At 34.0% G+C, this 25,269-nt stretch overlaps 4 protein-coding genes across 19 annotated transcripts; 2 read left to right on the top strand and 2 right to left on the bottom strand.

Annotated features, from left to right (window-relative positions):
• Positions 1-672: 672 nt before the first annotated feature.
• On the bottom strand, positions 673-7,400 carry LOC130828344 (WAT1-related protein At3g02690, chloroplastic). Of its 3 annotated transcripts, XM_057694294.1 has the most exons (7): positions 6,683-7,400; positions 5,764-5,811; positions 3,374-3,496; positions 2,250-2,399; positions 1,750-1,921; positions 1,583-1,643; positions 673-1,486 (listed from the first exon to the last, which is right to left on the bottom strand). In XM_057694294.1, the coding sequence occupies exons 1-7, from the start codon at positions 7,259-7,261 to the stop codon at positions 1,381-1,383; spliced, it is 1,239 nt and encodes a 412-aa protein (XP_057550277.1). In that variant the 5' UTR covers positions 7,262-7,400; the 3' UTR covers positions 673-1,380. The 3 variants fall into 3 exon arrangements, with proteins under 3 accessions (XP_057550277.1, XP_057550278.1, XP_057550279.1); XM_057694295.1 differs by lacking the exons at positions 673-1,486; positions 1,583-1,643; positions 1,750-1,921 and adding an exon at positions 1,929-2,151 and having other exon boundaries at positions 6,683-7,394; XM_057694296.1 differs by lacking the exons at positions 673-1,486; positions 1,583-1,643; positions 1,750-1,921 and adding an exon at positions 1,930-2,135 and having other exon boundaries at positions 6,683-7,394.
• A 2,150-nt stretch (positions 7,401-9,550) lies between these two features.
• Positions 9,551-12,703, top strand: LOC130828343 (sm-like protein LSM5). Its single transcript, XM_057694292.1, has 4 exons — positions 9,551-9,709; positions 9,807-9,930; positions 12,304-12,376; positions 12,464-12,703. Exons 1-4 carry the CDS (start codon positions 9,673-9,675, stop codon positions 12,494-12,496), a joined length of 267 nt encoding a protein of 88 aa, XP_057550275.1. The 5' UTR covers positions 9,551-9,672; the 3' UTR covers positions 12,497-12,703.
• A 1,094-nt stretch (positions 12,704-13,797) lies between these two features.
• Positions 13,798-24,790, top strand: LOC130828341 (uncharacterized). 14 transcript variants are annotated; one of them, XR_009047366.1, is made up of 6 exons: positions 13,798-14,010; positions 14,532-14,689; positions 15,477-15,543; positions 17,668-17,769; positions 18,462-18,537; positions 22,933-23,227. XR_009047366.1 is itself a non-coding variant. In XM_057694288.1 (5 exons), exons 1-4 carry the CDS (start codon positions 13,879-13,881, stop codon positions 17,764-17,766), a joined length of 456 nt encoding a protein of 151 aa, XP_057550271.1. In that variant the 5' UTR covers positions 13,798-13,878; the 3' UTR covers positions 17,767-17,769; positions 22,933-23,224. The 14 variants fall into 14 exon arrangements, 11 of the variants coding, with proteins under 11 accessions (XP_057550271.1, XP_057550269.1, XP_057550270.1 ...); XR_009047368.1 differs by having other exon boundaries at positions 13,812-14,010; positions 18,476-18,537; XR_009047367.1 differs by having other exon boundaries at positions 13,812-14,010; positions 18,473-18,537.
• LOC130828340 (ATP-dependent zinc metalloprotease FTSH 6, chloroplastic) lies at positions 18,303-22,609 on the bottom strand. Its single transcript, XM_057694279.1, has 5 exons — positions 21,254-22,609; positions 20,113-20,653; positions 19,386-19,699; positions 18,946-19,186; positions 18,303-18,785 (listed from the first exon to the last, which is right to left on the bottom strand). The coding sequence occupies exons 1-5, from the start codon at positions 21,832-21,834 to the stop codon at positions 18,447-18,449; spliced, it is 2,016 nt and encodes a 671-aa protein (XP_057550262.1). The 5' UTR covers positions 21,835-22,609; the 3' UTR covers positions 18,303-18,446.
• Positions 24,791-25,269: the final 479 nt, after the last annotated feature.

Raw genomic sequence — 25,269 nt, 5'->3', positions numbered from 1 at the left:
AAGACAAAATAGCTGTTCGCAGTTACTAACTACGAACAGCAAAAAGACAAAATAGTTGTTCGCAGTTAGTAACTGCGAACAGCTATTTGACCTAAAAAAAAAATTTTTTTTTTTTTTGCTGTTCGCAGTTAGTAACTGCGAACAGCTATTTTGTCTTTTTTAACCTGTTCGCAGTTAGTAACTGCGAACAACCCCAAACCTTAGATCTGGGAGTTTCACGCTCAGTTTTTGAAATAGTTTGATTTTTCGGTTATTCAATTCATTTTTTTTTTCGCTCAGCTTTTTCAAAAATTCATTGTCTGCCTTGGAATTGGAAGGATTCTAAACCAACATTACTTTTTATTAGTTATGTTAATGTAGCATAAAAATACAATTTCGGTCATCGCTGCGAAGAAAATTTACAATATAGTCGTGATAAGGTAATGCATCTTGTTTTTATCCTATAAAAAGTGTTCAATAAATCCAACTAAATTAACTGAACCAATAACACGTCACGTTTAGCAATAAACATAGATCCTTAATATCAATCCCAATAGCAATGATCTCATAGATCATGTTATAAATATAAAAAAATTTCAAATATATATTAAAAATATATATTTTGAATGCTTTAAACGCCTTTTTAATTTGTACAATCCAGCAACTTCTTTCATTTTGTAAAAATCTTGGAGATTTCATATTTGTCCACCCAATTTTTTAAAAGATACCCGATATTGAATTAGATGATGATACATACATTACTTCACTCCAATGCCAGTAAATAACTTCCACCTATTGGATGAGGTTTACGAGAGTCGAATACAGACAATCTTACTCTCAGCAATACAAAATCTCAAACGACAGGCAGATCAAACATCCAAGAGATGTTAAATTCGACTGAAAGTGCTAGTTACATCCTTCCAATTGCATTCATGTACATCATATTACTTCTAGTTTTATCTTCCATATCCAATACTCGTCGCAACTTCTACACGTCTTGACGAATGGCGATATACACGAGATCCACACTAATGGCAGACTGCTAACTCTTCAGACGATGACAATAACATGAACTGAAGACGACATATTACGAAAAAGAACTTCAATTATGTACAAATGAAACTATGCTAGCAGTAAATCGGTTAAACAATTCTAGTTCGGAGATTTCAGTCCAGTAGTATACTATATTTATATGCCTGCAATCTGAGTCTCCGAGCGATTCTGTACTTTATTTTGAGCCCGATGTGTTCGAATTTTGACATATTTCGTGCTTATGGTTTGATGTATGCATGCGTGTGTATTCAGCTAGCTGCATGATTCTTTCATTCAACTTACAGTTTTTGTTCGATCATGATTCTACCGCTTTGATTTTTCATCGAGAGGAGCCCATTGTAAGCTGCTTCATTCTGTGGTGCTGCGACGATAATTAACCAAATATATAGCCACCAATGTAACGAACGCCCCTAGTAGTTGCACATTTGAGAAGCTCTCGCCAAGGTAAAAGAACCTGCACGTTAAAGGGCAGGATCTCCCGTTACATCTCAAGTAAAAATATCAACAAATCCTTAAATCAGGCATTTGGAAACGATGGAGATGGTCTCACCCAAAAATGGAAGCGAACATTGGCGTCAGAAATGTGAGCGAGCTAAGTTTCGTCAGACTGCCTGAACTAAAAACGAGTTAGGTTAATTTGGATTATGCGGCAATTAGTACCCGTTTAACTAGTGCAACAATAAAGAAATGATGGTAACGGATTCTGAAGAATTAGACCTCTTGTGGCATTATAGAAGAATACACCATAGCTGACAGCGCTCCCGAATATGGATGTATATAGTAACGCGGAAAGGTCGCCAACAGAAAGCTCGTCAAGATTCCCGGTGAATACGGGATCATTGTTAAGTATAGATAAAGCTAACAGAGGAATGCCACCAAGAAGCATGTGCTGCACCGAAAATTGCATCTCGAATCAGATTAATCTTATTAAATTTTCCAAACATGAATAGATGATTGAACATCTAAAATATAATCGGGTCAAGTCTTAATTTCCAGTAATCTTGAATGACTCATCTCGAGTTGAGGGACTCTTTGGCCGCGCTCCCCTTTATGGGTATGAGTTGCCGCATTCCTTTCCTTCCCAGACCTTGCCCGTAGTTTATCTATGGGTGGGATACACTGGGTATGATGACGATGAATCTTGAATGACCATAAAATAGGAACGAAATTACAATGTGGGAAGGGGTTTTATGAAATGAAGCATAGATAAGACTTACCCATCCAGTTGCCATAACTGGGTCGGAAAACTTGGAAACCCAGCGCACCATGACGGTACCAATTGCCATGCTTTGTGCTGACAAAAGCATCCACCATTCACCGCTACCCCATAATGAAAAATCAGTCCCGTCTGTTGCAACTACAGGTAGCTGCAAGGAAATATGCAAACAAGTCTAGAATAAATACTGGGTAACCGCTAAAATGTAAATCATGCTTTATCTGATAAAGGAGGATCGGCTTTCAGGTCGTGTGATCAAAAGATCAGTAGTTTACGTAAACTATGTAGCAGCAAAACTAGTTAAGATTTTCACAGTTTTGATCTTGAGATTTGACAACGCGTAAAGGCTGTTTTTTGAAGATTGTTAAAGCAACAATATGCAATTAATAGTTATATAAAGTAGTAACTACTAAGGCATGTAACCATATAGAAACCACTATTTACAGTGAACCTTTCGGCACCAAGACACAAAATATTGCGGGCAATGTAGTTCGATTTCTTTTTAGCAAAAGAAGAATAGCAAGGCCAAACAAAATTTAAAACTCTTATAAAGTTAAAAATCAGGAGATATGGAATGGAGGAAAATGATGAAAAATGGGGAAACAATGGATTCATGAACCAGACACAAAAGAACAAGTATATCATAGTAAACTCAAATTTCCAGAAGTGATTACGGCCCGTTTGGTTAGTAGTATTAAATACTGGTAATGGGAATAATTTTTAGTGTAAAATTTCATCAAAAATTCCATGTCATTACCATGGTGATGAAACTTTGATCACAAAAAGTTCTTTTTTTACAAATTTCCATTACCATGTAATACCACCTCTCCCAATGGTAATGTATTGGAATGAATTTTATGAAGATAATGAGATAATTGAAGTTGGACAAGCATGGCTGTCAAGGTAACAAAAAAATTTTTCAATCAAAATTACACTAGTTTTCATTCATATTACCAGCGTTTAATAAAACCTAACAAATGGGACATTAGAGTAGGAAAGAGGCTGAAAAATATTTTGATATAATAACTCAGACACCAGAGTGCGCATCATCAAGAATAAGCTCACACAAAAAGAAAACATTATAATCGAGCAAGTAAATTTAACCTATTTTTCTTGATAAATTACCTCAAGTAGTAAGAGCCCAATAACGCCAAGCACCAATCCTGCAGCCCCAACATACCCAATCGACTCACCGAAGAAAAAAGCTGCAAGTACAGCCACTGTAAGAGGCTGCGAATCAATGATAACCTGCAATCATGGGTTTCAACACTTAGTTCCAGATTCTTCTAAGAATTATAAAAAAAATATTACCAGCTCATAATGATAAGTCAAAACGCATAAAGAGGCATTTGGGGTGCAAAACCACCAGTTTTACTTGGATCGACTTAGAAAAATACATTTTGTATGAAGCGTGTTTGAATAAGTAGATTAGCAGCATGCTGATGATGCTAAACTACATGACCCGTAAATTGTATCACGATCTTAACATGGAGAGAATCATTTACACTTCAAACAAAAGCAGTTTTTTTTATTGCAAAGCTTCAAGCTGGAAAAGCTTCTAATGAGAACTTATTTTACGGCCCATTTGGTACTAATAGGTGGTAATGAAAATGATTTGTAGTATAAATTTTCATGATTTGTATCATTTCATTCCCATAATAATGAATGTTTGATTATAAAAAAAAATGTTCCTAATTTTCCGTTACCATCTAATACGCAACCTAGATTGACTCGGGAATGATTGGGTACGAAATACATATATATAAAAAACATATTTGAAAACAAAATTAAATTAAAACGATTATTTTGCTTTAAGAAATTTTTTCAAGTGGATTTTTTTAGATTTATAGGTTTCATCTCGTTTTTTTCTACCTTCATTTTTCTTTAATTTGTAAATAAAGGCCAAAATACCTTTTAAAAAAAAGTCTTCTAAATGGGAATCAATAGTAAATGGTACTATTCATAGTATAAATCTTTACATGTTAAGAATTACAATGCAAAAATTAGTCCAAGGATCAATGTGTAAGAAGCTTTGGAGACCGTAGCACACACAAAAGAGGAAAGAAGTGCAGCAGAAGCTGCTGCCCATGTTGCTCGACTGACTGCTCGACCGAGCCAGGGGTCAAGCGAGCTGCAGGCTCGGTTTTTTGGCTCTCTGTTCGACAGTGGCTGCTGCTGTGTGCTTGCCCTTTCATTTGCGACCCTAGTATTACTTAAAGCCCTATTGTCTGCTATATATACACAAGACTCAGGACCTTATTAGATGCACCAAAAGTCTCATCTAAGAGCCACTTCCATGCTTATGTAAATTACTCCCCAATTAGCTCCTCTCTTCCCTTACACTTTATTCTCCATTGTAATTCCATCACGTTTTGTATTCTCTCCTTTAAACACATCAATATAATTCAAGGCTAGATGGTGGATGTAGCCCAATATTAGTGAACCACCTTAAATACTTGCCTTAATTATTTACTTTATTATTGTTTTTCATCACTAACTTGCATATTTGGTTCCTACACTAAAATACATCATAAATCTTCACTTAAACTTCATTTAGTAAACCTTATTTGAGGTTGAGATCCTCTCCTTTCATGCCTAAATCTATCATTTAAAGTAAAGAATAAATGTCAACTAAGAACAAAGTGCAAAAATACGGTAACAGTCACAGTTTCGGTAACAAACACCTAAACTATGAAATATCGCTTGGAACGGCCTAAAATGCGGGTGTTTTTACACCTTTAAGATGTGGGTAATACCGGTTCGGTAAAGTTGACAACTATTACAATGCGGATGATATGATTAACGATACGATGAGGCCTTGTTTTTGCACTATGACTGAAGAAGCAAGTGTGCAAAACGCCTATTGCAATGTTTTGAAACAGACATCAGACATACAAGTTCGAAATGCCTAATAAAAGTCATTTTGGGGATCTATAGGAGACCCAACATAATGACGAGGAAAGTACACAAGTTCCATTAAAATCTAATAAGAAAATGATGTAGGTTTCCATGCAAAAAAAAAAAACCTTTAGTTTCAAACATATATAGAGAACAACTTCAAACTATAACTGACGGTCATGGAATTAACATGAAGCAGCGCCCCTTAGAAAATTACCATAACTTGGATAGCTTAAGTGACCAAAGAAAGATGATTTCTATAACTCATAACATTAATCCCATATTTTCAAAAAGAAGTAAAGAAGATGGTTTTAACACTAATAGATTGCATACAAGTTGTGGCATTGGCTAATGTCCTCCAAGTCATTCAACATAGTCTCAAGCCATAAAGCCAAAAGAATGCTAGTAAAAATAATGCACAAAAAAAAAATAATGCAATTATCAAAAAATTTCTTTTATTTTGAACACCACTATAGGAAGCAAGCCACGGCGGGATTAAATTGTTCCCTATAAGTTTTTGCAGAGTAACAATAAATGTCAAAAAATTGACCTAGACAATCAACAGACATGAAAATCAGTCAAGCAACTGAAATGAAACTGTAAGAGAGTCAACATACACTGCCCAGACCTGCAGATGTTCGCAGCAAACCTTCAGCGAGAAATCCCTGTAACAAGCCAAGAACAAATAATCACTACATAATTATTAAAAAGCATACAACCACATTGATTTATACCATTTCCATCAGTAAAACAATACTTAAAACTTTAAGCATTCCGCATAGAGAATACAAACAACATGATGGTAGTTAAAGTTCAATTTTTCACTCAAAACAAAGATCATATGTGATGACTATGAGAGTGGTTTTATGACAGAATGAGGCAAAATCAAAGAGACAGATCAAATAAATCTTGAACCTCCGAAAACGGCCTTACAAATAACCCATTTACAAGAAGTTCAGGGTTTTATAGGCCATCCATCTTGGGTAAATTCCAATCCAATTGCTAATCATCTTAACTTGACCTCACTCTCATTGGAATCATCAGCACAACCTCAACCATTTAGCATCATAAGAATTAAGAACCATGAGTGAACACAAATGAACCATAAACATAGGACATCCTTCTTCCATTACTTTCAAACGCTTTTATCAAAGAAAACAATTCCCTCTTTAAGGTTTCACCAATCACTAAATCAGCACACATAATAAAAATTAAAAAGGACAAACATATTACTAGACTAGAGGGGTTCAAAACAGATCTGATGACCTGAAATTCACCCGACCTGACCCAACTTAGAAATGGATTTACAACTAGGTAAAAACCAATTTGCACACAAAACCCGATTTTAAACCGACCTAACACTTAACTAAAATCAACCCAAAATCAACCCAATTACTCAAATGAACATCCCTATACTAGACTAATCCTATAACAGAAACCCATATTCAGATATTCTCACAAAGCAAAACATTACAATATGCTACAAAATTACAATGCATAAACAGCAGATAAAGAAATTGGCATCAACAAAAATACCTGAAAACAGGTAGCATCCACAAGAGCAAAGATAGCAATTGAAATCCAAGCATTAAACCCAGAAGGCAAAGGTCTACCCTTAACCCCAGCAAACCCAATCAACAACAACCCAGCCGGAATAAGCCGAAAAGATGCAACAAAAAAGGGGCCCACTTTCGGCAAAACCTCCTTCATGGCCACCATTGCAGTTCCCCAGAAGAAAAATGGTGAAATCAAAACAGCCCATTCCCACAAATTCTCCACTAACCCAAACCCACTTTCTACGTCCACTTCATTTCTCTTTAAATCATCATTAACGATGCATTCGACTTCTGTACCTGTTCCTATGCATTCAATTTCAGATTGTGATGAAGATAATTGCTCTGAAACATCATCAGTTGTACTAGAATTTGTTCTTCTGACGTTTATCTGATAAGTAGAACTTTTTGTTCGGATAATAGAGAGATTTAGTAGGTTTTTCTTGCGTGATATCGATTGAAGTGGAATTGGATAGTGAGGAAATGATCTGAAATTGGGGAATGGAGATGGGTTGTGTAAGAATTGATAGTTGGTGGAAGAGAGTGGTGTTGTAGAAGCCATGAGTATTGCTCCTCAAAGGTTTTAGTATAGTGATTTCTTTAATTCTACGGTTCTGCAATCCGCCATTGGTTATCCCTTGAGCAAAGGAAACAGTGTGTGATCAGCAGCGAACCACGAACCTATGAGAAAATCATTTTCCAATTAAACACCATAATGAATAGAATTATTTATAAATTAACTTTCTCTCAATTACGTTATCCGTTTCTTTTTGTTTATCCACTTTAAATTTTTCCAAAAGAAAAATTTTAATTTGATTTTTAAAATATATGTTAAAGACAAAATATATCCATGTGAAATGTCTTTAGATTCACCTTGATGCAAAGAATTTTAATATAAAAATTTTACAATTTTTATAGTGCATATTAAGAGATAACGAGACTTAAAATTTGCTTTGAAATGCTTGTAAAAGGTAAAATAGACAAATAAAAAAGCACAAAGGGAGTAATTAATTACATAACTGCAAAAGCTTATTTTTTATAAATTATAAATATAGATATTATAAATTAAAAAAATACAATTATTGTGACTATATCACCTAAATTTTGATTATCAACTTTTTAATGACATGCTCAATTGGGTTTTTAACCTGTTATTTTACTTGTTTATCTTTCAGGCTTTCACTAACGTAACTCATCCTATTTTGCAAATTGAGTTGGATAATTCTCGTACTTTTATAAATTAACTAGTATGAAAATTTGTGCAGTACATAACTTATTAAATATGGACATATGTAAATATTAAATGTATAAATAACTAGGATTATATCCGTGTTATGTACGGTTGGGGTTCACTATTGTTTTTTACAAATTGTTTGGTACATAACATGTAAGACATTTGACAAAATTTAGCAAAATCTTCATATAAAACCTTCTACCACTTTTTGGAAATGCATGATAATCATCAATTAAGGCTTAAGCATTAGGAATTGTATGATAAACTAGTATAGCAACTCGTGCATACACGAAATTGTTAGTAATGAATAGATTTAAATAAAAGTTTTAAATAATAATGCAAGTATATACTATCGTTATAAAATTTACCAAATACATTATTTTTTAAAATTAAAAAATATTATTGATGTTTTTTAAAGATTATTTATAGAATACATAACTCTTTTTCATTCAATTGAACATATTAAAATCTAAATTAATCAAATAAAATTACTATAATAAATCATATAAATACTTTACCTAATTTAGCTTCAATTTTAAACAAAAAAAATCATATTATAAATTTGGTAAATATCATTATGTACGCAGCTATTATAAACTAAAATAAGTCTATTTGTCAAAGCTCTTGAAAGATGACATTTGTTATTTTCCAACATTTTTATTAATGTGTATCATATAAATACTTTACCCAATTTAGCTCCAATTTTAAACAAAAAAAAAAATCATATCCTAAATTTGGTAAATATTATTATGTACGCAAGTATTATAAACTAAAATAAGCCTATTGGTCAAAGCTCTTGAAATATGACATTTGTTATTTTCCAATATTTTTATTAGTATGTATGATGTATGATGTAATTATAATACATTAAAGTGCTTATGATATTATCATAATGTTACACTTGAAAAAAGATATTATGATTAGATATTCCCTCTTAAATTGGATGCTAGAATTAGATATTACTATTTTGGGTACACAATCATTTTATGGATATGAGTTGCCACCTTTCTTCCCTCCCTATACTATAATCATAGTTCCTACGAACGGGATACAGTGGTATGATGATGGATACATCTCAAAATTAGAAAACTAAAATTATTTACAATTAATTCAAAATAAGAATTATGATAGGAAAAATAAGAAGAAATTAAATTATTATAAGATTTTTTTTAAATATGACGCTCCACAATTCAAAAAATTTGAAATAAATAAGTTTTTTTTAAGAAAAAAATCTCAAAATAAGCTTTGGAATTTTAATTCTACTAATAACGAACAAAATAATTGGCAAAGAAAAGTCAAATTCATTATTCACTGTTACTAATAGCGAACAAAAGAGAAATAATATCATAACGTTAGAATGAACAAAAAAATAAAAACATGTTTGTTCGTTGTTATTAACCGCGAACAAATATAATTTCTTTTTTTTATATTATCTCTCTTTTATTCAATATTATAACGAACAAATAATTTTTATTTATTTATTTTTTCTTATTTTGGTGTTAGTAGCAATAAACATATATGAACTTAAGAGTGGTCATTAAGATGCTTATGCTTTTTTATTTTTTATTTTTTTATGCTTATTTGGACATAATGCGTTACATTTTGTGTAACCCGACCCAAATTCGATGAGTATTGAATAGTATTCATATTTCATCCTTGTTTGAGAATTGAGCAGTGGATCAGTCGTGCTGTCTGCCGAAAGAAAGTGTGTCCGCCTTCTTCCTCAATTTCCAGTTCCAATGTCGTCAAACAACCCTTCTCAGCTTCTCCCCTCAGGTTTTCCTCCTTTTATACTGCTTTAATGCTTCAACATCTGTGTTTTTCTTTGAATTCACTGAAGTTAATTTTGTTCGTTATGAAATTCAAATTGCAGAACTCATTGACAGGTGCATTGGTTCTAAAATTTGGGTGATTATGAAGGGAGATAAAGAGCTTGTTGGTACTCTTCGAGGGTTTGACGTTTACGTTAACATGGTTCTTGAAGACGTTACTGAATAGTATGCTCTATCTCTCTTTTGCTTTTCATTTTAGGGTTTTAGCCTGCATTTGTTGTTCATGAGCGAATGTTCCGATTTAGGTTTTGGATTTCAGCGTGATTTTGAAACTAGGATCTTTGTTAAAATTCATAGCGATTAAATGAAATCTTCATTTCTATTTGTTGATATGAAGATTTTTTTAGTAGTAATCTAGGTTAAAATTTTGCTACTTTTGAGCTTAATAAAACTTTTTGATCGTGGTGTTATAGTCTTCATCATATAATTTGATGTTAAGCTGTTGGTGTCATTAGTTTAAGTTAGGCCTCCTCAACGGAGACTCAATTATTTTGTTCTTACAATGATGGTTCTTGTCCTGTTGCTATTGAGGGATGAAAGAAGTTAATTCTGGCTTGAGTTGATGGCAAGGCACAGTGAATTAGTAGTTTACACTGTTATTCTACAAATTGACAAGTTTGGGAACCTATTGGCGTGAGACACATTTTGAAATATATGTCCATTTTATCTCAATGAAGGAGTTTTTTTAGCATAGTGGTTAACACTCGTGGTTGTTGATGTCAACAAGTTTAGTGCTTGAATGAACAAGAGGAAGCTAGTTACAACTGTTGGGGAAAGAGGGCTCATCCGGTTATCATGTGTTGTGGATATTCTGCATGTTAAGGAAGCTGATGCTTGCTGACTTGCTCATCTGAGCGCATGTGTTTGTAATGAAGTGGACATGTGGTTTTACAGAAAATCCTAAGTGTGTTTAAGGGACCTATAAAGGATAAATGCAAAGAAAAGAAAGAGAAGCTCTGGAGAATGAAAAAAGGGAGAGCCACTAAGACAAAGAAACGGAGTAATCTTTAAAGAATTTTTTTTGTGAGAGTTGAAAGAAAGTTTTCTCCATGTAAGAGAGAGCCATATAGAATTAGTGAAAGGTAAGAGTGAGCTTGATCTTTTGTAGTTTCATTGATGTAATTGGTCAATTTATTAATATTAATAACTTACATTGGTTGAGATCCTCAAGGAAGGGTAAATTAGTTACTCATTAATTTAGTGTGTTGTGTTCTTGGTGTGGTTGATTTTTTTCTACTACTCTTCATTGTTGTGTCACTTGTGTGTACCTCTCAACCCTAATTTTTCCTCAAATTTCATAACAATTTGTACCTCTCAACCCTAATTTTCTTCAACCCTATTACTTGGAGTACTTTATAAAAGCATTGTGTAACTTTTTTTTTGTTTTTTTTTTTTTTTTTTGTTTTTTGTGAGAAGTAGAGAGTAATTCTTGGGTATAAAGTTTGATTATAGAGTTTTTTTTTCTGTTTTTTTGGTGAGAATTGAAAAGTAGAGCATTGATTCTTTGGTAAAAAGGGGGATAGTGGAGTTGATAAGAAATGGAGGTGTCTTGGTGGTAGGACAACATATCGGACAAATTTACGGAAAAAGAATGGTAGGCAGTATGGTAATCTAAGCAAACATATTTGACAAAGGTAATAAAAAGTCATGTTATGTGCTATCTATGAATATTTTTAAATTGACTGCCTTTCTTACCACTTATAGAAAATACTATTTAGATTTTACACCACTAGATTGCTTCATGAAAGCATTCAAAAAACTTTCCACAAATTTTTGGAACTTTATGGCTCCTGTTCATTCGGTCATGTGCCAAACTTGTCTCTTGGAAAGCTTATTTGGCAAGAAAGGTGGCTCGATGATGTTGCTAAATTTTATTTTGGTCTTGTTGTTGTATTTTAACGATTTTGCTTCTTTTTTATTACTTGTTTCTTATATGGAGGGTGTTGATGCTGGGGTGACACAAACAATCTACGTTCATTGTGTCATCTTGAGGTAATACAACTTGTGTTGGAGGATTCGAATCAAGTTATTCAGTTGTTTACTAGAGAATGTCGTGATTTTCCGAGTACAGAGTGAGAGAAGCAGGCTGCTTAGGACTTTTTGGTTGGTAAAAGAAGACTGATCAAACAGCCATGAACAGTTGAAAATGAGTGGAAAATGATTCATGTTAATCGGGTGGTTATTAATTAATCGGTAACGGCAGTTTGTAGTTCTGAGGATTTTAGTGGTTCATACTTCTAAGTAATATATCTATGACATGAAAGGCCTTTAGGTATGTGTTCAAGTGATTATGATACTGATGGATGCTGTATTTCAGTTTTTTGTTCTTAATTTTAACCCTGTGGGTGACAGACATTTTTGTGTCCATACCCGCTTTAATATTTCTCTGACTCACCATCGTTTCAATTGTTTGGTTATGTTCTTTCTAGTGGTGCGTTACCACATTGCCAGAGCTGCGTATCAAATACAAAAATTTAATTCAATTTAATAGGTCTGCCAATTACTGCCCCTATCATCTAAATTATGACAATTTGACAGTGAAATTACTCCTGAAGGACGAAGAATCACAAAACTCGATCAAATTCTGCTCAATGGAAATAACATAGCCATCGTAAGTATACAAATGGGTTGTCTATTGTGAAAAGTTCCAGGATTTGAACTTGAATAATTTCGAAACTGATGTTGCTTGATGTTGCAGTTGGTTCCTGGTGGTTCACCGGAAGCAGAATGACAGCTCGGGCCTGTGCCTTTATTGTTTTGATGGTACCTTGTTTTTTCACAACGGCAGAGAGGTTCAATTATTTGTAAAACCTACTGCCAATGTTAGGACATCTATCATACATGAATTCACCAAGAAATTAGAGATGTTTACCCATCGATTGATAGACGGATGTTATTGATGATTTGTATTTCAAAATGTTTTTACTCTTGAAGTTTCCATCTTCATCTTATTTTGTTGCTTTTAAACTAACTAAATCTTAGTAGCATGTTATATGTCTGCTTGCCTTTTTTTGATTTATCATTGTAAACTAAGGGGCTTTCTGGTACTGTTGTGGCGCCGTTTATTTCTTGCAAATGGAGAGTAGAACTTGTTCAGCTTCACCCGAAGAAATTGATGTTAGGCTATGACAACTGGTCACATAATCATCCCATTTGCCCATTCGAGTGGATATTCCTACGGGCCACGTGGCACTCGTGGGCTTGAGCCTATAAATTCACGAGTAATAAGTGTTGACTTGCATACACATTTGATAATGTTAACTCTTTTTCAGAATCGTATAGTAATAAGAGGATTATCTACAAAACAATAGATTATCACAACTCAAATCAACCAAAAGGTAGTATGAAATGCAAGCAAGATGCAAGCAAGATGAAAGATGCAAACCTAATCAATCAAAATCTAAGAAAAAACGTGGTTTGGATATTATATAATATGATTTGTATTTGGACTGACTTTTATATATATATATATATATATATATATATATATATATATATATATATATATATATATATATATATATATTGGGTTTAAGCTTATTAGAAATCGAAAATCAAAATTTTAAAACCAAATTAAAATAAAAATTCACTTTTTAAATTGGGAAAATTACTAGCAGTATATGCAAATATGAATCATCTAGAAGTAGTGCCAACAAAAAACTTAAAGCACACTTTTAATAAAGCTGAGCCTTTATTCAAAAATTCAAAAATTATTCTTTTCAGCCTCACTTTTGTTAGGTATTTCATATTTGTAAATTTTAATTTTTGATTTGACCCAGCATATTATTTTCTACTATTGGTTTAAATTAGTTAACTCTACCCTATTTTTGTTTGTATAACTCCTTATTCATGAAGACAAAAGTTAATGAATGTAATGTATTTTGACACTATTGAGAAACAAAATGAAAATAATATTTATTTATATAATTAAAAATTAAAAATAAATTATAATAATTAACTATAAAAAATTGATTTTATCATTAGTAAGAGACGGCCGTTAGAAAGACCTATTCGTGAATTTGTGAATCACTCCTATTATATAGGCAGATATGCCATAAGCGCTTATCAGTAGTGACTAGTGAGTAACGCCTGTAATCCTCGGGGGAGAAAGCCATGAGTTACGTGGTAGAAACCCTAACAAAGAAGACAGAGGTTGACTCCATTATCAGAGATACTCTTGATAAAGTTCTTGTCCTCCGTTTCGGACGATCTTCCGACCACGTTTGCCTCCAACTTGACGATATCGTAATATCTTTCTCTCCACCTTTTTGTTGAATTTTATGTTTGTGATCCAAATTAATCAATCTCGTAACAATTTCAATCCTGTTTATGTTTGTGAAAATGCTTAAATTGCAATTAAGGATTTCAATTGTCGGAAAATGTGATTTTCTTATTACTTGAAGTGAAATATAATAAACTGCCTTCATATTTGGAATTTTGGTAAAAGGTTGTTTAATTTATCTTCTTTGATTAATTTGTTAAAGGAATGTATGATTTCGAGGCTAAATTACTTGATCAGTATATATTTGGGATATTGTATGAGAAATTGTTTGAGTAGTTGAATTAACCACAAATAATAAAGTTTCTTTCACCAAGAACATTGCGTAGCTCTTTGTTGGCAACGGCTTTGCATACTCTAGATTGGGTAATTTGGCGTTGAGGATGACTATTTTATTATGTCTGCTAAAGTTTTCACTGTTGAATTGTTGGTTTATCATTATACAATTGTTTATTAATCTTTGATCTCTTTATATTTGTTGAGGCAGTTAGCTAAATCAGCTCGAGACGTCTCCAAATTTGCTAGTATTGCAATGGTGGATATTGATTCAGAGGACGTGCAGGTGTATGTCAAGTACTTTGATATCACACTCATACCTTCAACAATCTTTTTCTTCAATGCACATCATATTAAGATGGATTCTGGGTATGTCTGCTACCTTTTTTGCATTAACATCATCGTTCATGTTCTTGTGTTGTTTAATCTAGATGGAAGCATTTTCTATCTTGTCTTCTTGTTGTAGTTTGTGTGATTAATGCCACTGGAATCTAGTTAGCTGAAGTTTGGTTATGGAGGATATTTTTTTGATTTTTAATGATGGATACAATGTTTGTATGTCCTAGAGAAGTGTTATGTCATCCATTTGTTGTGTTTATGTTCTTTTGATGTGGTAGCTATATTAAGTAAGCTCTATGTTGCTTATGGACCGTATTTAACCAAGTTCAAGCAAGTTAAACTAAGTTCAATCAAGCTCTAACAAGTTAAACTAAGTTCAGGTCCCATAAACTTTGTCCACCACTTTCTCTCTTACATTTTCACTACTCAATATGTTCAATTCAGTTCCACTATGGCTATTACATTTTTACAACTTAATAAGTTGAGTTCAATTCTAATTAGTTTTGCCATCACTTCCACTCACACATTTACACATTTCGTTGGATTAATTTTCTTATGGAACATTCAATCCTAATACATTCAGTTTATTTTGTTTGGTTGGGAGAGTAGGTCCTAAATGCTTGTGAGTAGCTTGGTTAGAAATTTATGCATTGTCAATTGTATGCAAGTTCAATAATGTTTACATGAGGGGGCCTTGTTGCTGTAGATGATATCATTGATGTCAAACATGCTTTCATTGCTGGAATTTGATCTTGCTCTTCAAAAATATATACCTTGAGCTGGATGATCAAGGCTTAATAATCAAGTGCTTATACAGGACTGCAGATCACACTAAATGGATTGGAGCATTTTACAAAAAGCAGGATTTCATTGATGTGGTGGAGGTTAGTGAGTAGTGACAATTGGCATCTATCTAGTTCATATTCATGCTACTTAATCATGCTAGAAGGTGCTATATCATACTTGTCCCTTAGTCTGGTTTTTATGTCTCAGTCAACTAGGACATATAACACTTATTTAGTTAGAAGCCATTTTTGTGCTGTTTGTTCATTCATCCAGTATGGAAACTAAAGTATAAATTCATTCAGTACAACAGTCTAATGATGCTAGATACATGAATCTTTAGTTGCTGTTCAAAAAGGGGTGGAGGAGAAAAAAAAAGTTACCTGATGACAAAAATTATTGGTTGTTGCTGCAATCTTGTTGAATGCTTTGCTAATGCAACCTCTTTGTGATTGAGATGTACCAAAAAAGGAAATTTAAAGAAAAAGGAAGATAAATGTAGGTCTTAGTTGACTCCGTATTGTTACGGCGAAGGTTTTGACATTGCTGATTGACACTGGTGTATGTGTATCAAATGATAAGAAGAAAAAAGTGGAATTTTGGCATATGAGTGGCAAAACATCAGTAAACCTAGAGTAACTAGTGATGTTAGAGATGCTGATTGAACATACTTTAGAGATGCTGAGCAAGTAAAAATCCTCCAGCCAACTAAACTGTTGGATTTATCTACAGGAAACATGGCTCCAAATGCATTATTTGTGTTTGGTTGCTTCATTTTTTCTTGAGTGGACATTTCCAGTAAGCAACTATATTGGAAATTAGAGCTTCACTTACAGTAGGATAGTAGAGATTGTTGACAAAGAAAGGTTGCTCCATTCTTGATTCTAATTAGACAACTATCGTATTCTTATTTCATTCGGAAAGCTTTTTCTCGCCTACAGACTGGAATAAGAATAAGCTTAGGTCTGGAAATTCCCATAGCTAAATTTGTGAGTGTTCTGCTGTTCTGCACCAAAGTTTCAGTTTCTTACTGTTCTTGATTTTATTAGAGTGGAATGCTGAAATGCTTTTGGTTTATCTTTTCTTCTACCCTTTCCTTTCTCACCCACCCATTTTACTTCTCCATTTCTTGTTTACTAGTTTACGACGACCTTTATTTTTATTACTTGCTACACTTGCATAGTAATCACTATGCATCAAGCAATATTGTCATACTTCTTGTTCGTTATGTATATGTCCATTATTTCGATGAGGTCAGATACTTATAGTTCTTTGGCTTCGGTAAATCAATTTAGATCTCACTTGATTATATGTTAACTCATAGATTAAGAATAAAATATAGATTAAGAGTGATTGATAAATATTGAATGGTATCGAAAAAACAAATGTGACAATTGCTCTGAATTGGAGGGTAGTATTTAATTAGACTCTTTTGATCTAACTCAAAATTCAGTATGCTGTCGGAATAGAGCTACTTTACATGTCATTTATAGTACAGTTCTTGTTTAATTCTGAGCAATATCTTGTTCAATTTTTTCTGTTTACCATTTAGGTGTATTGCCTTCTAGAAAAATCCCATTTTCTTATGAATGTCAAATTTAAATAAGTTGATGATCCAAATTTTAGATTCATTGGGAACTTAGCGTATATATTGAATATATACTGTTATACTCTTTTTCTTGCGCCAGCTGGGGTGTGTTGCACTGTTGTGGGAGTTGGTGGGAATAAAGGACTGGAGGCTTGGAGTGCTCACATCAATAGTGAAGGGATTGGTGATAAGAGTGAAAAAGATTGGGTAACATGTATTGCTATAAGATATGAAGAAATTGAAAATAAGATGTCAGATGTCTAATATACACGCTCACATCCTTTTAAAAGAACCAAAAACATACATGCTTACAACATTTTTATTTTCTGAATATAGGTTCTTAAAATACCTTGTTGGTGCAAGAGTTCTCTTAAATACTTATTAGGAAATACAATGTGTCTTGAATTCTCATTTTGCTTCTAAGCCTCTGCGATACTAGTCTAATCATTACACTAAGCCGCGAAAAGTATGTTCTTTAATCTCATATTTAATGGTAAGGTCGTTTGTACGTAAATCATGTAGTTTGATTGTGTACTGGACCTACTGATCAACTTTGTTATGATGTATCTCTGGACTCCAATATAATTTCTTATATGATCAAGCAAATATTCCTTTTTCTTATGGGACATTTTTGCAGGCTATATTTAGAGGTGCCATGAAAGGAAAGCTCATTGTGACCTGTCCTTTGCCTCCAGAACGAGTACCGAAGTTCCAATTGCTATACAAGGATGTATAAAAGGTAACAATAAATTTGGCAATTTTGTTTGAAAGAAATGGGTTCAATTACTTAGATAAGATTAGATGGCTGTAAATGTGAACCCCTGTTAGAATTAGGTTGTACAAATTAACTCATTCAATAAGAGTTGCTTCAGGAGGTGGTTAGTTTTAGTTGATTGCAAAGCAGGCTTGTGCATGTCAGCCTACTGATTTTGCTCAAGGAAGTTGGTTTTTTATCTATATATTGCTCTTTCATAGTGTGCAGAGTGTAATAATTTGGATGCGGCTCGATTGACTTAATTTAGAGGGAGATTGCTTTGTGTGTTGGAGTATAACATATATTAATTTCAATGTAACTGTTTTTGTGAAATTTTGCATCTATTTAATTCACACATACTATAGAATATAACATATATTAAGGTTTCAAGTCTCAACCATCAATTTAAGTTTTTTGGTTGAGTTGATTTCTTGACGTGAAATTAGAAGGTAACGTACAAAAATGTTACGGAATCAACCACCAGTTTAAAGTTTTATGAGTTAGTTTCTTGACACATCTAACACAGAAGAGTTGAAGCCATTCAAAGTTCCTGAGCAAAACATATGATATAAAAGTGTGATCATCTTACAAACATTACAAGTATAAGATTGAAGCTAAGATAACTCTAACTGTACAATCAAAATACCATTGAGGTAAGAAACTTATGCGCTTATCAGTTCATGGACAGAAGACTTGGAATCATTTATAGGAATATCGACGAATTCAAACAGGATAGCCCTGAACTCATCTCCCGTAAGTGTTTCTTTCTCGAGCAAAACATCAACAAGTTTATCAATTGCATCTCTATTATTTCTAATGTGTTGCTTGGCAAGCTCATAAGCTCTTTCAATTATATGCCTTACTGATGCATCTATGTCCTCTGCTAGCTTTTCTGACATTGAATTTCTTGCTAACATTCTAAATACCACATCACTTTGCTGCACTGCTGGATCTATCAAGGCCCACGGTCCAATCTCCGACATTCCAAACATTGTTACCATCTGATACACAGAATTCAGACAAGTTTAGATAAGTTTAGACAAGTTCGAGTTAGTTTTTACGTCCTATATTGCTACTATTGCACCATATTTTCCCAGCCCCCTTAACTTTTATTTTCTAGCTTCGCCCCTAAATGATGAGATGTTGTATATACATATATACCTGTCTAGCTATTTGTGTAACCTGCTGCAGGTCTCCTGCTGCACCAGTTGTAATTTCTGGTTCACCAAATATGACTTCTTCTGCTGCCCTTCCCCCGAGACCTCCGACTATCCTGGAAAACAGCTGCTGTTTTGTCACCAAAGTTGGGTCTTCATTAGGTATAAACCATGTCAAACCACGAGCTTGACCCCTCGGTATTAGAGTCACTTTTTGCACTGGATCATGCCCTGAAGTCAGAGTCCTGCACAGAATTATATTGAATATGAATCAATCAAGTAAGCTCTCAATTGGAAGGTCGAATCTCCAACCATAAGATTAAGGGATCAAGCATCGATACTTTCAACAAGTAAGCTCTCGCTATACCAATCAACCAACTCTGGTGTATGTTTGGTTGGAAAGTCGAACCTCTTGCCATAGTATCAAGGGATGAAACTACTTACGCGCAAACAGCATGTCCAACCTCATGGTAAGCCACCAACATCTTGCTTTTTCCATCAGTCATAGTGGTTCCTTCTAGTCCTGCAACGATGCGATCAATGGAGTCATCTATATCCTTAGTAGTAATCCTCTCTTTACCTCTTCGACCGGCAAGAATGGCTGCTTCATTCATAAGATTAGCTAAATCAGCTCCACTGAATCCAGGAGTTCTCATAGCAATAACACTGAGTGAAACATCTTTATCAAGCTTCTTGTTGCTGCTATGGACTTTTAATATTTCTTCCCTTCCTTTTACATCTGGCAACCCTACTGTCACCTGCAAACATTAAACATTGTTAGCAATTGTCAAGTCAATTCATCCAAAAACTTATAAGTATTTTTTTATAGCCTCAAATTAGGATGTTTGACAAACAATTGCAAACATAAAACATTATTAGCAGTTGTCACCTGGAAGTGTTAAGACTATTTCTGTTGGCTTTTAAATTAGCTGAATAAGCCAATTGTGTAGAGAAATGTTATTGGCTATTGTCGGTTTATTAGAGAAAAAGTGGCTAACAAGCAAAAGCCAATGAAAAATACCAAGGGCCGGAAGTCCATTTACTAAACATATTTTTTAGCCTTTTAAGCAACCAATAAGCTGCCAACTACCAAACACCCCTGTGCTATATACTCTATCAGACTTCTTCACATTAAAGCCTTGTAAGCTAGAAGTATGATTACAGTACAGACCTGCCTGTCAAATCTTCCTGGTCGAAGCAATGCTTGATCAAGAATTTGAGGACGATTAGTAGCACCAATAACAATAACTCCAGTATTCCCAGAAAAACCATCCATCTCAGTAAGCAACTGATTCAAAGTTTGCTCTCTTTCATCATTCCCACCTCCAATCCCTGTTCCTCTTTGTCTCCCAACAGCATCAATCTCATCAATGAAAACTAAGCAAGGTGCATTCGCCTTCGCCTTGTTGAACAAGTCTCGAACTCTTGATGCTCCAACCCCTACAAACATTTCAATGAATTCTGAACCTGACAGGGAAACGAAGGGCACACCAGCTTCTCCTGCTATGGCTTTAGCTAATAAAGTCTTCCCTGTTCCTGGGGGTCCTACTAATAAAACTCCCTTGGGAATTTTTGCTCCTATTGATGCAAACTTTTCTGGGGTTTTTAAGAACTCTACAATTTCCTCAAAGTCTTGTTTTGCCTCATCAACTCCTGCTACATCATTGAATGTTACTCCTGTGTTTGGTTCCATCTGAAATTTGGCTTTGTTCCTGTTTTTCATTTACATAATTTGTTACTTGTTAGTAAGTAGCTATTACCTAATGCTAATTACAACCAGTGTTCCCTTAACACCGTATAACACCGTATTTAAATATAGAGAAATGAATGAAAGAAAGGGAAGGACTTGAAAGGATGCAAAATTTCTTATTTGAATAATAAAAAGAAATAATAAAAAGGAAGGGAGTAATTTGGATGGAAAACATGAATAAGTTTTGTTACGAATATAATCTTTTTTAAGGGAATAAATTTGAAGCAAAAACACTCATTTTTCTTCAGTTTCTCTTTTTTTTTCTTCTCTTTTAAACAAACAAGGTGTATTTTCCCCTAATCATTCCCTCCCTTTACCTTCCTATTCTTCCCTTCTCTTATTCTTTTCTAATTTTTAATTTATCCAAACATATTGTAAAAGTTAAAATCAAACATGGCACACAAGTTCTTGTATGAGACGGTAAGTGAGACATGCCTAGGTTAGTTAAATAGACTAATAATACAAATTATAATTATATAGACTTTTTATTTTGAGATATGTGTCACCAAAAGATAATTTCTCACAAGAATAGCTCAACATGAAAAACAATCAATTTACTAACCTGCCAAGGCCAAAAGGTAAGTTTGGACCACCACCAGGAACATTAGACCTAGAAGAAGTCAATAGCAAAGACCCCAACAAGATCAAAGGAAAAGCAAGATTACTCAACAAATCAAGTATAACAATACCCATATTCATCTTTGGTGGATTCACTGAGAAATCCACATCTTTATCCTTCATTTTCCTAATCAATTCAGGTGGTAAACCAGGCAACTGAACCTTTACCCTTTGTATTTTATCAAGGGCATTATTGTAAATTTCCACAACTGCAGATTGACCATTCTCAATCAAGTCAACCTTTCTTACTACTCCTTCATCCAAATACTTCAAAAATCTCGAGTATGATATTCTACTTGAACTTGTTTCAATCGGGCTTGGTGGGCTTATTACCTCTCCATAAGCTGGATTGGGCCTAGCATTAAGTAATCCAATTAAGCCCAGCCCACTTGATGTCAATAGCTTCCTTTTAGAAATCTCTAATTCTTGATATGGACTATTTGTTTCCTTTTTGGGAATATCATGAGATTTGTGTTTTGGAACATGGTGCTGAGAAAAAGTGAATGAAAGTGGAGAGGATGCCATTTTTACACCAATAATGTGAAATTTAATTTAATTTGGGATATAAATAGAAGTACTAAATATGGAAGATTTACATTTAGGAAGTTTCTAGCAATTAAAAGAATTAGCTAGTGAATAAAAATACATACATCTAGAGAAGTCTAAATTTCTTGATAGATTTGGATGATTTTATGCAAATGATTTGAACTTTTGGCACGTAGATAATTTCCTATATGTTCTCTTCTTAGTCATCATAAAGTCTTTTGGAGATATTAGTTAGTGACAAAAAAGGAGATCTTCAACTTTGTTTTTCAACCATAAGTTCTAATTATAGTTTACTATAGTATCCATACACTTGGGAGGCCACCATGCCAAATATTTATCCTAAACACTTGGTGTTTGATAGTGTTTTTTATTGACTTTTAATTTTCAATTTTTTAGTTGGTTAAACAGCTAAAAAATGACTTTTAAGTTAAAATTAATAATGCTATCAAAATTAACTCTTCATCAGACGGCAGACGCATCAGCTCTACCATTTATTCAATTTTTATCTTTTAATTTTGCTGATGATATTCTATTGATCAGTATAGAACTAATGAACTATGTTATTAGAAAAATTAGGTTTCACAAATCTTACTATGTATAGACTTTGTTTAGTCTGAAGCCAATTAAAGAAATTAAAACAATATAGAAGTAATTGCATGAGATCATCTCACGGTGAAATACATTCATATAAGGAGTTTAAATTTAAAGAGTGAAAAAAATATTTTAATATTAAAAATGTCAATTTTAATGTTTAATATGACGTGTTAAACACATCAACTAAAGTGAATATTTTGAGTAAGAAAATTGGAGTTTTAATTAATTTAATTGAGCTATTTAATCTAATTTAAGATTATTTATGATGAGACCTAGAGTTTAATATAGTTTTACTTTATTTATAATTCATAATTTCAAGAGTTATATATAAACATTAATAATGTTAGATACTTAAAATATTATTAAATTGAATAATGTTCCATTACTCATTCATTTGAGTTAGTTTGGAGTTGAGTTTTTGAATTGGTTAATCAACTCAACTATTTCGGTATAAATTTTCTTTTGTTGTTTTTGTTTGTTTAGAATAGGCCGAGAAAAGAGGAGACTAAAGAAAGGAAACATCGACAATTGAATTCACAATCTTACCCGTAAAAGTGGTACATGCTCCAATGGAAACAGGACCGGGCCGATTCTCATGGTATGGATTGTGTATCAATATATAATGTATAATTAAATTTATTTCCATTTTGCATGTAAAATTTCTGAACATAATTAAGTGACTTCATATGGGTATGTGTAGTTGAAGGAACATCTGTCATGAAGTACATTGAGATTTGGGAGATAAAGTTGTCCTTAAAAATAGGTTTAAGAGTGTACATATCAACAGTATCCATGCATGAATAAGTCAAAAGTTACAACACATTTGAGTCTTGACATGAAGTCAAACATAGTGATAATAAGCATTCTAGTGCTCTTGCTTATTGCTCCAATCACACAACAAAAAAGCCTTCCAAAACAAAGTTTATCTAAAACCCATCAACTTGAAAATGAGAAAACAACAAGAACAAATAATCATCCAATTAATAGGAAACAAAGACAAAGGCAAAAAAGAGGTTTTAGAAATAGAGGCAAATCACCAATAAGAGACCTCAATTGTGATCCACTCTATGCCTTGTTATTTGATACTTGTGGTCAATGGCCTTTTCTTACTTCCCCTTCTCCTAATAATCCTTTTCTCCCTACACCATCACCATCACCCTCACCACCGCCGCTACCACCACCTCTACCACCTTCGCTACCTCCACCTATAGTATTCCCTCCTCCACCATTGCCTCCCACCCCCTTTATTTTCCCACCACCAACGCTGATACTGCCACCTCCATTACCACCACCAATGCCAATATTGCCACCACCGCTGCCACCACCAATGCCACTACTACCACCACCATTGCCACTACTGCCACCACCTGCATTACCTCCGCCTTTATATCCACCACCGTTACCTCCGGCACCACCACCTGTTGTTTTCTTGCCGCCACCTTCACCGGACATTCAACCACCCCCTCCATTGGTCCCGTCTCCACCTATGTATCAACTACCACCTTTTGGTCCACCAGAAACACCAACACCTTTAGCGCCAATAACAGTTGTGCCTTCTCCACCTCCAACGTTTATTCTTCCACCAATGCCACCACAATTGATACCTTCTCCACCTACACCGTTGACAACACCAATAATAGCACCACCACCGCCATTGGAGGTTCCATCATCGCCAATATCGTTTATGCTTCCTCCGTGGACACCTCTACAAACTCCTCCAATAGTTTTCTCATGGCCACCATTTCCATGGGGAGCACCACCTACTACTAGTGGAAGTATCAACCAACCACCATTGACATGGCCTTGGAATATTCCATCATCTAATGATACAAACCAATCACCAATAACTTGGCCATGGGAAGTACCTCCCGCTAGTGGAACTAGTAATATGCCGCCATCTGGAGATACTAACCAACCACCAATAACCACTTGGCCCTGGGAAGTGCCTCCAACTGGTGGAACTATTAACATGCCACCATCTGAAGATACTAACCAACCACCAATAACCACATGGCCATGGGAAGTACCTCCAATTGGCGGAACTATTAACATGCCACCATCTGGAGATACTAACCAACCGCCAATAACTACATGGCCATGGGAAGTACCTCCAACTGGAGGGACTATTAATATGCCTCCATCTGGAGATACTAACCAACCACCAATAACCACATGGCCATGGGAAACACCTCCTAGTGTGAGTGGTGATATGCCTCCATTTACTGGTATTGATCAACCACCAGTAACATGGCCATGACTAACACCTCCACATGATGGTGGTGGCCGGAGGTAAATTTTTAATATGCCATCTTGTATGTCTTTTTAATGTTCCATGGGCTACGACTATTAGTAGTATCTCTCATGTCATAATAGTTGGTACAATATATTATATAATTTTACAACTATATATTGATCAAAGACTTAATACACTATCATGCAAGTAATAGTAATTGCAATGCGTACATACATGATACTCCTATGATTCAGAGTTTACAACTTATGGTTTCATTCTATGTGGCTTATCGATGCCATGCACAAGTTATAAGGAAATCATGAGCTCATAGCTTTCATATTCGGTCATTTTAGGGGTGAATTAGCCTTAATCAATGTTGTCAATTGATAATATTTAAAAAGTTATATTTTTAAATATGCTAATAAGTGTACTAACTAAGTTGGTTAAAACATGGGTGTACGATAGTATTGTCTCATATTCAAGCTTTACTATCAACAATTTTTAAAAGCAATTCTTGTAATCAAAGCGTAGATGAATATAATTTATTCACCATCTAAAAAATTCTATTTTTCTTAATTCTCGTGAAT

Source organism: Amaranthus tricolor, chromosome 12 (genome assembly GCF_026212465.1).
Source record: "Amaranthus tricolor cultivar Red isolate AtriRed21 chromosome 12, ASM2621246v1, whole genome shotgun sequence".
NCBI classification, from domain to species: Eukaryota; Viridiplantae; Streptophyta; class Magnoliopsida; order Caryophyllales; family Amaranthaceae; genus Amaranthus; species Amaranthus tricolor.
Note: the sequence above shows the minus strand (reverse complement) of the source record. Positions and strands in the feature narration are given on the sequence as shown.

Coding starts and splice junctions, on each gene's coding strand:
- LOC130828344 (XM_057694294.1), bottom strand. CDS start 7,261: ATGGCTTCTACAACACCACTCTCTTCCACCAACTATCAATTCTTACAC. Junction 2,400..3,373: donor TTGGGCTCTTACTACTTGAG/GTAATTTATCAA, acceptor ATTTCCTTGCAG/CTACCTGTAGTTGCAACAGA. Junction 1,644..1,749: donor CTTCTATAATGCCACAAGAG/GTCTAATTCTTC, acceptor TTTTTAGTTCAG/GCAGTCTGACGAAACTTAGC.
- LOC130828343 (XM_057694292.1), top strand. CDS start 9,673: ATGTCGTCAAACAACCCTTCTCAGCTTCTCCCCTCAG. Junction 9,931..12,303: donor CTTGAAGACGTTACTGAATA/GTATGCTCTATC, acceptor ACAATTTGACAG/TGAAATTACTCCTGAAGGAC. Junction 12,377..12,463: donor ATGGAAATAACATAGCCATC/GTAAGTATACAA, acceptor TTGATGTTGCAG/TTGGTTCCTGGTGGTTCACC.
- LOC130828340 (XM_057694279.1), bottom strand. CDS start 21,834: ATGGCATCCTCTCCACTTTCATTCACTTTTTCTCAGCACCATGTTCCA. Junction 20,654..21,253: donor TTACCTTTTGGCCTTGGCAG/GTTAGTAAATTG, acceptor AATGAAAAACAG/GAACAAAGCCAAATTTCAGA. Junction 19,700..20,112: donor CAGGAAGATTTGACAGGCAG/GTCTGTACTGTA, acceptor TAATGTTTGCAG/GTGACAGTAGGGTTGCCAGA.
- LOC130828341 (XM_057694281.1), top strand. CDS start 23,246: ATGAATAAGTCAAAAGTTACAACACATTTGAGTCTTGACATGAAGTCA.